General features: G+C 38.4%; 1 protein-coding gene and 2 pseudogenes across 1 annotated transcript; 2 read left to right on the forward strand and 1 right to left on the reverse strand.

Annotated features, from left to right (window-relative positions):
• The first annotated feature begins 4,511 nt into the window (after positions 1-4,511).
• LOC147898900 (uncharacterized) lies at positions 4,512-5,464 on the forward strand (annotated as a pseudogene).
• A 2,813-nt stretch (positions 5,465-8,277) lies between these two features.
• LOC147898901 (uncharacterized) lies at positions 8,278-10,140 on the reverse strand. Its single transcript, XM_087379394.1, has one exon. The coding sequence runs from the start codon at positions 10,086-10,088 to the stop codon at positions 8,580-8,582; it is 1,509 nt and encodes a 502-aa protein (XP_087235520.1). The 5' UTR covers positions 10,089-10,140; the 3' UTR covers positions 8,278-8,579.
• A 494-nt stretch (positions 10,141-10,634) lies between these two features.
• LOC147898902 (uncharacterized) lies at positions 10,635-11,210 on the forward strand (annotated as a pseudogene).
• Positions 11,211-11,849: the final 639 nt, after the last annotated feature.

The following is an 11,849-nucleotide window of genomic DNA, read 5'->3' on the forward strand; positions in this document are numbered from 1 at the left end:
GGTTAAAAAGAGAAAATAATCTAAAGGTAAGGTAAAGAGAAGAAACAATAATTAAATGGGCTAAGGAGGTGAAAAAATAATATTATTAATTTGAAAAAAGGGGGGGGGGGTGATTTCAGGAGAAAAGAAAAAGGGAAGTGTTAGGGAAATAAGAGAGTAATTAGAAAGGAATTCGAGAAAGGGGGAAATTAAATAGCTAAAGGAAACTAGTGAGGTAAAGAAGAGATTTACAAAGTCCGTGAACTGGAAAGAGAGAAGGAGGTTAAAAAACGTATGAAAGAGAGAGTGTGAGCATTAAAGACCTATGAATCCATCGAGGGCTTGAGGTGATGGAGAGATCCACATTGGGTACGAGCCTCGTTGGTTGTGTACATCCAATCACCAACGTATGTGGATGGGAACAGCGATGAGAAGAGGATAGTGGCCTTGCACTGTGGCAAGACTGGCAGCTATAGTACTGAGGCTTAGCCATTTAGAGGTAGTTCGAACTTAGAGGCTTAGAGCACACAGGTGCTGCGGGTTTGGACAGACACGACACCGCATGATCCGTGAGGGGAGGTGCAAGGACTGGAGCATGGAAGGTTTGTGGCATGTGCGGCCAGTGCATTTAGTGTGTGCAACTCAACGCACGCCTCCAAGACTATAGCAAGGGCTTTAGGGGACGTGTAGGTGTGGGAGCTAAATTCAGCGCAGTGTGCTGGCAGTAGCAGCAGCTGACATACCACGATTGAGGTATTGTGGCAAGTCCACATACCTCGATTGTGGTATGCTAGACCAATGACATGGAGGCATGCTAAATACCACGATCGAGGTATGTGGCATCCTACATGGCTAGTGGCTAGACTTGACATGGAATGATTTCCTTACATGGAGAAACATCTAGGATTATACATGGCACAAATACCACGATCGTGGTAATGCACGTGGACAACCACATATGCATGTATAGACATGGCAATGCATGGCATGATATGTTTGTGTGAAATACCACGATCGTGGTATTTTGAAACCCTAAATTTTCCTATATAAAGAGAGGGACCTCGATTGAGCCCCTCATTATTCAAACCTCCATCGAGCTCCTCCTCATCGAAATTGACAGAATTGCTAGAGCAATGAAGAACGACGGACGAAGATCGACAGAGCGATAGAGATGGACGGAGTGGGAGATTCCAGGTAAGGTTTTTTTAAGTGTAGCAATTTTTTTTTGCAAAAATTTATTTAAATTTTAGTTTATATGAAAATGTAATTTAATTATAAAATATTTGAAAATTTAAAATGCATTTTAAAGTTTTTTTAAATTATTTTTTAAATGACTGAAGCTTTTATTTAAATGTCAAAATGTATATGTTTTATTTTTTAAAAGCATCTATTAAAAAAAGGATTAAAATAGTTTTTATGTTATTTTTTAAATTAACAAAGTTTTTATTTAAATATAAAAATGTTTAAATTTTGTTTTCAAAAATCATCTTTTAAAAAAAAGAAAACAGGAGTTTAAAGTAGTTTTTATATTATTTTTCAAATTAGTGAAGTTTTTATTTAAAATGTCAAAACATATATATTTTATTTTTTAAATCATCTATTAAAAAAAAGAGATTAAAGTAGTTTTTATGTTATTGAATTTTTTATTTAAATATAAAAATGTTTAAATTTTGTTTTTAAAAATCATCTATCAAAAGAAAAGAAAACAAGAGTTTAAAGTAGCTTTTATGTTATTTTTTAAGTTAATGAAGTTTTTATTTGAATGTCAAGACGTATATATTTTATTTTTTAAAATTATCTATAAAAAAAAAGAGAGATTAAAGTAGTTTTTATGTTATTTTTTAAATTAGTGAAGTTTTTAATTAAATATAAAAATGTTTAAATTTTGTTATTAAAAATCATCTTTTAAAAAAAAGAAAACAAGCTTTTAAAGTAGTTTTTATCTTATTTTTCAAGTTAGTGAAGTTTTAAATTAAATATCAAAACGTATATATTTTGTATTTTAAAATCATCTTTTAAAAAAAAAGAGATTAAAGTAGTTTTTATGTTATTTTTCAAATTAGTGAAGTTTTTATTTAAATATAAAATGTTTAAATTTTGTTTTTAAAAATTATCTATAAAAAAAGAAGAAAACTAGTGTTTAAAGTAGTTTTTATATTATTTTTCAAATTAGTGAAGTTTTTATTTAAATGTCAAAACGTATATATTTCATATATTTAAAAAAAAAGAGATTAAAGTAGTTTTTATGTTATTTTTCAAATTAGTGAAGTTTTTATTTAAATAAAAATGTTTAAATTTTGTTTTTAAAAATCATTTATAAAAAAAAGGAAAACAAGAGTTTAAAGTAGTTTTTATATTATTTTTGAAGTTAGTGAAGTTTTAAATTAAATGTCAAAATGTATACATTTTTGTATTTTAAAATCATCTATTTTTTTAATTTAAAAAAAGAGATTAAAATAGTTTTTACATTATTTTTCAAATTAGGGAAGTTTTTATTTAATTGTAAAAACATGTACAGTTTATTTTTTAAAATCATATATTTAAAAAAAAGAGAAAACAAGAGTTTAATGTAGTTTTTATATTATTTTTCAAAGGGTGAGGTTTTAGACTCTATACTTAAAAGATGTAGTCTCCAACCATCATGCGATCGATCATATAGAAATTCATCGCATGTAGTCTACAACCATCATGCGAGCGATCGATCGATGTGTAGGATTGTAAGAGAACCAAGCAATAGGTGATTGAAATTCATATAGAAGCTAGTACCTTAAAGGGCGATTACCAAGCCATGGAACTTTAAATATATTGATGGGAAACTCAATGTGTAATAAATTGTAAATGAAGTGTTCAACTTCAAAGAACATAGCTCTACTAAACTTGTCCTTCTAGTGTATTTGCCAAAATGGTTGTTCTCTTAGCATATATTATCACCATGTATGTGACCACTAACTATACAATAGAAAGTGTAGCATCTTTAACACAAAGTTTGAAATTTCTTCGAAAATGAAATAAGACCAAGGATGTACATCTAAATCCCTTTGTCAATAACATCGTTAAATAACTATCGTGTGTGCATCTTCCATTGAAGAGTGTAGCAACATATATATATATATATATATATATTACATTATATATATATATATATAGAGAGAGAGAGAGAGAGAGAGAGATAGAGGTGTGAAAGAAAACAATATTTGTGTCCAAGTGTCCGAGTATGTGTGTGTGTAGAGAGAGAAATCCTAAATAAATTCAAATTACTTATCAAAAAGGTCACCCTAATTAAATATAAATCATTACAAAAAGAGTCATGCACTCATGATAATTGCCATCAAAATTTTATTTTGATGAATTTTTAAGCTTTACACGATTTTCTCTTTCTCTTTATAGTGGGCCAAGGTCTGTAGCTTATAGTGGGCCAAGGTCTGTAGCTTATAGTGTGTGCACGGGCAAGGACCAAGTGGGCCAAGGTCTGTAGCTTAGGGGTTAGCCAAGGAGTGCGGGAATGGGGGCTAAGAGAGCACTTTTACCTTTTCCTAGAGTGGGAGGTGAGAAGATGCTTAAGGGTCTCTCATTTTTGGAAACTCATGGGCTATATTGGTTGGGAGGTGAGTAGCACACACAACTTCTAATTTGCCCTCTTACACTTGGTATTTGAGCGTGCATCTTCCTCATGAAGCTTTAATGAAAGCTTGGGTTATCTTCTCTCTCCACTCTTTCTCTTTGGGGTCACTTTCAAAGGTCACTTTTCTTCCTCAAAAGATGTCTAGGAGGTACATCTCTCTCTAATAGATAGTATTTCTCTCTCTAGGCATGTGGGAGCAAGAGGACAAGTCCATCACAGAAGTCAACTCACGGACGTCAAGAAAACCACGCACGGCAGCCCAAGCAACGCCCACAAGGAGCCAGCGTGAGGAGCAAGAGAGCCTTCTACACACTCTTTTGTGTGGGAGAAGTGTGTGCTCCCTTTGCTTCTTATAGCCCAGAGGTCCTTGACCTTTTTCTCTCATGTGGGATTATTTCCTCCCATTTTCCAAGCTCTGAGAGCCTCCCCATCATTCTCTCCAAATTTCCATTGCAACGGAATTTTTAGCACATCACCCTCTTCAACTATTCAATTTCAAGCCACCATATCTTGAGCATATGAGAACCAATTGGCCCCTGGTACGAAAAGAAAAATATGCTACTTCGAACGAGGCCGTAGAGTTAGCTTTAGTTCTTGAGGATGGCAAGAAATTCCCTTAGGGTGGCGGCTAGAAATCCTCATGGACACGTACACCTCGCCCAGCGGCCCCTTATCCCTCTACTTTACCTTCTGCTAGTGAGGGCAAGGGTAAGAACAATAGAGCATTACATATGATTAAGATAGCTAAGGGGACAAAAAGAAAAGTATCCGCTATGGCAGAGAGAGCTTATAATTAGTACTCACTCCGTAGCAGCAGCGGGATAAAGCTATGAAGGAAGGGCTGTGTTATGGATATTTGGGGCAGCACAAATTTAAAGATTGCCCTAAGAAATCCAAGATCACAGCTAATATGATGCTTAATCCTATGCAAGAATCGGAGGAGAGCGAGGATGATTTGTTGGATGAATCCCAACAAGATTATTCAAATCACATTTTAGCTAAATCTGTTACCAAGAAGGTATCTTCAGTGCCACACGCGGTGTTATCACCTGGGGCACAGAAGGGCTATCAATTTCCTGATACAGAGCTTATTGTTCTTAAAGGGACTGTGCAAGGAATGCCAGTCAAGATCCTTTTCGATACGGTCTCCACACATAATGTCATAAGCTCAAGGCTTGTCAAGAGGCTTAAGCTCCAAACGCAGCCATCAAACTATAGCTACACAATGGAGCTTGCGGACAGCAAGGGCACAAAAGTGTGGGATCAATAAGTAGTTGGTCCCCCCTTTCAGATCTAGTCCTACGAAGACAGATTGGATTTCAAAATAACGTGGCTTGCAAGATTCGACTTAGATCTTGGCAAGCAGTGTATGCTTGGAAGAAGCCCACCATCAACTTCTCCTCACATGTCATCCAATTCGAGCATGAGGGTAGACGCCTCTTGATTAGTCGGACTTTCCAGAAGCTAATGTGCTCAAGGCAACCAAGATGCTCAAGCTTGAATGTAAGTACATTTATCTTTGCTACATAGTTAATGTTTCTAAAGTTAATCCAAGGATAGTGGTAGTTTCACCACATCAGCTTTAGATCTTTCAAATAAGATAAAAGTTGAGTTCCCAGACGTTTTCAAATTTGAGTTACCTATTGGATTGCCTCCTTGCAGGAACGTGGAGCTAGGATTGAGCTCATTCCAGGAGCTAATCCAGTTGCTAGACCCCCATACTGCATGAGTCTCAAGGAGGAGAACGAGGTCAGAGAGGTCGTGGATGAGTACCTCAGCAAAGGATTGATTCGTCCCAGCTACTCACCTTTTGCCTCACCAATGTTACTTGTAAAGAAAAAGGTTGGCTCTTGTAGACTATAGAGCCCTTAATAAAATTACTGCAAAGCATCATTATCCTATGCCTGGGATAGACGATCTCTTAGATGCTCTTGGGGGTGCCACTAATTTAGATTTAAAGAGTGGCTACCATTAGATAAGAGTAAGAGAAGAAGATGTACATAAAACAGCTTTTCACACTAGATTTGGTCATTTATGAGTATTTAGTTATGCCTTTTGGATTGACTAATGCTCTAGCTATTTTCATGATGCTTATGAATGATATTTTAAGACCATTTATGGGTAAGTTTGTTGTGGATTTTATATATATATATATATATATATATATTGCTATGTTCCTTCGATCTTCATCTGATAGTGGGACCGTTTTGGTCTTATGTTTTGCCACGGCTCTTTGCTCTCTTCTTCGAAAAGCCTCCCAAGATCTAATTATATTCTTCTCTAGAGACATGAAAATCTGTTGAGAGTGTGGTTGCCCTTTCATTTGTAAATCTGAAATTGGTTCTACTTCAATCTGCATGAAAATCTGAAATATATACGTATATATATACACCTATATATATATATATATATCTCCACAATATATGTATGTACGTATATATGTCTATATATCTATATATGTATGTATGTATGCATATATATATATATATATATATGAATAAGCCATGTAACACTGGACGTATAGTGAGATGGTTTATCATCTTACTAGAGTTCGACTTTACTGTGGTTGTAAATAAAGAAACTACGCATAAGAGAGCAAATTATTTGTCTCGTCTTCTCAATGGAGAAGCACCACTAGGCATTGATGACGATATGCCAGATGATACATATCTCTTCAATATAGAGATGATTCCAAGATGGAGAGAAGAGTATGTCTCGATGATGACCATTGGTCAATTGGATGTACCCTAGCCAATCATAGACAAGAAAGAGTTGGTTCATGACACGATTCTTCTCACAATAATCTCAAGGCCCGGATAGAGTTTTACGCTTATGCATTGGAACCAGACACTTAAGAGAGTTCTATGGTTAGGAGTTTGGTGGCCCACCATCATCCATGAAGGAAGAGATTCACAGTTATGTGAAGCAGTGTGATGATTACAAAATTCGAACACCACTGCCACATACTATGTTATTTCATGTTTCATTAGCACGGCTTACATAATTACAAGTTGGAACTCTTTCGAGCCCACATCCGGCTAAAATATATTATAATGCACTTTGGCATAAAGGCTTAGACACAAGATTCAAAAGATGTTGACCCATTTCCCACTTCTACCTTTACCACTTCCGTCAGTCCGCCGTCCATACTCTTCTCTTCTACTCTCTCCATCTTCTTTAATCTGCCTTTTTTGCTTCATTAAGCTCACTGTTTCTACTGAAACAATCCCCCCTGTCTAAACTCGGACATGCTTGAAAGTGCAGTGTTGAGAGTGTCCGAGTTTGTCTTTTGGTGGTGGTGGTGTTACTGCACAAGTAAGGTTAGCAAAAATGACAGTCAATTGTAGTCATGAAAAATCCGTTCACAAGTCGATTGCTTCAAAAGGTTAGTCAAGAAAAGTGACAAAAACGGATGAATGTTAGTCACGTATGGCTTTTTGCATTGCTTCTTGCTTCAAAGTTAAAAATAAGTGATGCAAGCCGTCACTATGGATACTTGAGACATTAATGGAACAACTCGGATATGAATCATTAGCGAAGTCTTACCGTTAAAACTTCAACTGGCATTTGTAAAAGAGGACACGTCAGGAGTCCAACGCTGACGAATAGCTTTATCAAAGCCGAAAGATATCAAAAGAAGACTCTTAACTAAGACATTAACAAAAAACAAAAAACAATACCTAAAATATATTTATTTATTTATTAAAATTAATAAAAATTTAAAAAAGACAAAAACAAAAATAAAGATGCAAAACAAATACAAAACAAAACAAACAAAACAACAAAAACTAGAAAACGAAAACTTTTACAAAACAATTACCTAATCAAAGGAACCTTCCAAAAATAAACATAAACAGACACACGCACACAATCATACAAAGACTTGATCATTAATAATAAGAACTTACAACTACTCTACTGCTATACTAATCAATAACACAAAATAGCAAAACAAAGAACTATAAACTCTAGTCGTAGAGCACTTACAAACAAGAACAAAACATTAAGCTAAACTTTAAAAAGAATAGGACTCCAAAGTGCAACCTTTAACTCCAATGTTCGTCCAGACATGAAGTGTAGGTTCATCAACTCTATCATGCATAGCGTGGACAATAAGCTACGACATCTCCACTCACGTCATCAGTGCCCAAGAGTAGGTGCAGATTTGTGTAAGGTTATTTTAAAAGAATATACTTTATAAAACCACTAATTGAGTTCCTATCACTCTCCGAAGGTGATGGGCATACTCAGTCATGATAGAGTCTAGCACTCCAAGACTACTCTATGTCAACAAAGAAACACAAACATAGGAAAGAACTAAACTAACTCTATAATCAATTGGAGCAAGAAAGAGTTACAAATCAAACTTAAAGACTAAACAAAGTTTACTTTGAGTTAGAACATCAACCCCTACTTTAAGATGGACCAAGCCACATTTACAAAAAGAGCCTTGAACTAAGAATTAAGTGGGTTTTTCAGCTCCCCACTTCTATAAAACTTACTTTTTATCATTCTAAACGTTCCAAAAGCTGAAATACCAAAGATGAACTTACTTTTTATCATTTTAAACATTCCAAAAGTTGAAATCAGTCATGATGATGTAGAAAACACTGCCCCAACATCCCAAAATGAAAGCCAAGTCATACATATGAATGATTAAATAAGCCTATAACAAGTGAAGCCATCAAATTGCACCACGTTTAACATTATACCAAACATCCAAGAAAGATGTCAAGCTTGATTGTCCCAAGGATATCTCATAGAAATATCTATCCCGAAAAAAAAAAAACATGTGCAACCCAAGGAGACACAGAGATATCTATCCCAAAAAAAACACGTGCCAGGGGGCAAACTTACATGCATCACACATTGAACTATATGTGCTCTTCCACTTCATGTACTCTTGTTCCCTTTCCCCTCTGCTGGTGTCTCACATACACCACTCACACCGACTCAGTCTTAATGGTCCTTCTGTCTGCTATAAAGGGCCATAAGCCTCATATGACTTACTAGACATGCACTCTTGAATTTTCGCAATCCTCTCCTTTGCCGCCGCCAACTTTTCTTTTTCTCTTGCCAGTTTCATAAACCAGAGCCTTTTGACTCCTGCAGAGAGCCTTTTGACTTCTGCAGAGGAGCTCCGGACCTGCCTTTCATAGGCTTTAAGCACCAAAGCGGCATGCATTTCCCGGCTGCAGCCGGAGATAAAGTACACCTTATCCTCATAATAAAGAATGCAGGGCTCAGACAGTACCTTGTCTATGTCAGGGACATAGTACTGCGTCTCTTGGAGAGACCCGTTTTCCCCCAATCCCACGTCTTCCACCAATGACACGCCATTAGATCCTGCCACTAAAAGCGCAAACCAAAAATCTACATCACGGAAATCCCTGCCTTGCCACTCAAATCTGGCATGCTTTGCTGTGAACTGCTTCATTATATACTCTTCTGTGGCGAGGAAATTTTTACCCTGATACTCAGTTGGGCATGTCCCTCGGAGGTAGAGACACTTCTCAACATCCAGGTTATACATATCTGGTTGGGTACTCATGAACTTTCTCAGAGCCTCCCTTGTCTCATGAGCGCTTGGAGGATAACACAGCACAAGTTCACCTCTGGTTCTGGTGTCACTGTTGGAAATTAGCCTGGTACTCTGCTCAGACCCCACCAAGATTACCCTGATGCGCTTACTATCAGCTTGCGTCTTCGCCCATGAAACTAGCTGTAAAACATCTGCTTCAGCCAGCTTATCAATATGGTCAACTATGAAGACCAGGTGCTTTCGTCTAAATAATTTGACCCAGAAAGACAATTCGCTAAGGATTTTCAGTCCTGACTCAGAACGCATCCATGACATAAAACTGAGACGAAGACTTCTGTACCTTTGATTGATAGTCGCCTGTATGGCTTTGAAAGACTGTTGTGCAGCCCCGTCAAGATAAATTGCTGCTCCCCTATCCCTTGCAGCATCACATAACTGTGTAGTCTTACCGATTCCAGGACATCCAACCACCATATAGAAATATCCTTGTGGAGCATCGTCCAGCAGAGCTTTAGTATCCATATTTGTAGAAGGGATCCACAAATATTCCCCATGATACATGCTTGGGACATCTCCCCGGCATGCCAGATATACACAGTAACATTCATCCACAGCCACCACCGTGAAAAGAAAGCCCAGAACTGCAGACAGGAACTTCAACCTAGCCAGATACTTCAAAAAACGTACAAGATCCTCCTTCCCCTCGGCCTGCGGAGGACCCTTGGGGTGGGTCGGTAGGGGGAGAACGACTGCGGAGGAGGATGGGGTAGAGGAAGATGTGAGAAGTCGACGGAGAGAGAAGGCATCCCGTTGGTGAAGCATGCCTGTGGTGATGTCCCGGAAGCCACCCCCCTGTGGTGAAGCATAGGTGTGGCGGGCCGAGGATGAGAGAAGCCGAAACTGGATACGGGCACTGGAGGCTAGAATCCGCCTCAGCAATGCCATGACACCTGAGAATGAGAACGAGATCACGACTCTGCAGTTCGAAGTGTTCGAAATCAACGGCCGGTTACAGACCGCTATTGTGCCCAAACCAATAAATTGAACCCACGTCGGATTTGGGCGCCAAAAGCTCCTGCCTTTTGCACGCCTAGCTGACTCAGCGCCAAATCCTTACAAATAGATTAAGGTTGGGCCCCTCAGCTCTGAGAAGGCCCTCATATTCCCGGTAGGGGAGATGAGATGAAGGGAAGGCCTCATGTAGGGCATGCATGTGCGCACCTTAGAGCTGGTGGACCCAGTGTTATGTCCTTGCACCAGTGCAAATGGGCGGTGCTACGACAACATCGTGTAATGATGCAACATGTGGAGGAATACGGACGGTTTAATCCCACCATTATTGATCAAGTGGTTGCACAACATATTTCATCAGTAAATTGATCATAGCACGTGGATGTCTAAAGACTGTGTGTATCTTTAAATTTATATGTGGGCTATGACTCCAACATTGGGGAAGCCACAAGAATCCTGCAACCTGTTAGGCGGGTTCGCATGCGGTCCAACCAAGTGGCGAGCACTAAAGGATTGCAAAATGCTATGCCTATGGCTCTTGATGTGAATGCCAACAAATATCCACACGTGGAGATGCTCGAACAAGAGATGGATGACATGCTCGAGGCAATTTTTGAGGCAAGTGATCCTGTGGGGCTGAGGGTATGAAGCAAGAGGCTCGTACACCCTTATATGAAGGCTCGAGGATTTCCCATCTGAAGACAGTTCTTACGTTGCTAAACCTTCAAGGGTCATTTGGTTGGAGTGATAAAAGCGTCACAGAGCTATTCAGGTAATGTGTGTGCATGTTTTAAACAAACAACTATTGCATCTTTACAATGCTTGCTCGATGTTCAACGTGGTGTGACGTGTAGGCTTTTGAAGAATCACATATTGCCGTCTCAGAATACAATGCCGAGCTCCAGAGATGATGCAAGAAAGATACTCCGAAAGTTGGGCGTAGACTATAATTCTGCACATGCTTGCCCCAACGACTGTGTCCTCTTTCAAAGGGAGTACGAGAACTTGGAAAAATGTCCAAAGTGTGGCGCTGACAGATATCGTAAAGATCTTTGAGGGGAAACTATGCCGAAGAAGGTCTTGAGGCATTTTCCACTAATATCGCGCATTCAACACATGTTCAGGTGTAAATCAACTGCAACCTTATGTCTTGGCACTCCCAAAATTGCTCCACGGATGGTGTGCAATGCATTCCTGCAGTTTGCATGGCATGGAAACACATCAAAGAGACTTGGCTAGATTTTGCAAAAGAGCCCTCGGCATTTGCGGCTTGGTTTGGATGGAGTTGGTCAGCGCTCGTCGACAACATATAGTGTGTGGCCCATAGTTGTTTTGCTTCCCTTAGCCCTATTTTGCACTAAAAAACACTGAAAATTGACTTCATAGCCAAAATAGGTTCACTGGACAGTTAGAGCAGTAGAAGCACTGTTGGTCGATTTTGTTCAATTTTTTTGAGAAATTTCAACTTTTCTAAAGTTGTAGTTTGATAACAGGTCTTGTATTCCTGATTTGGACAACCTGCAAAAGTCAAATTAGCTATGAACTCACCACCTGCTCTCTGTTTGGCACATCGACAGTTGGCACATCAACAGCTCGAAATAGGGCCAGATTTATATCAGATGATGGCCTAGGTGTGTGGATCACAACCCTATGCTCAAAATTACAATCCGAAATTTCCTCTTCCTGCTAGAGCAG

The sequence above is a fragment of the Dipteris shenzhenensis genome, chromosome 9, assembly GCF_047967505.1.
Source record: "Dipteris shenzhenensis isolate YYH24624 ecotype China chromosome 9, Dip_SZ_1.0, whole genome shotgun sequence".
Classification (NCBI taxonomy): Eukaryota; Viridiplantae; Streptophyta; class Polypodiopsida; order Gleicheniales; family Dipteridaceae; genus Dipteris; species Dipteris shenzhenensis.

Bases quoted from the DNA above. Each gene is read 5' to 3' on its own strand.
- LOC147898901 (XM_087379394.1), bottom strand. From the start codon at position 10,088: ATGGCATTGCTGAGGCGGATTCTAGCCTCCAGTGCCCGTATCCAGTTT.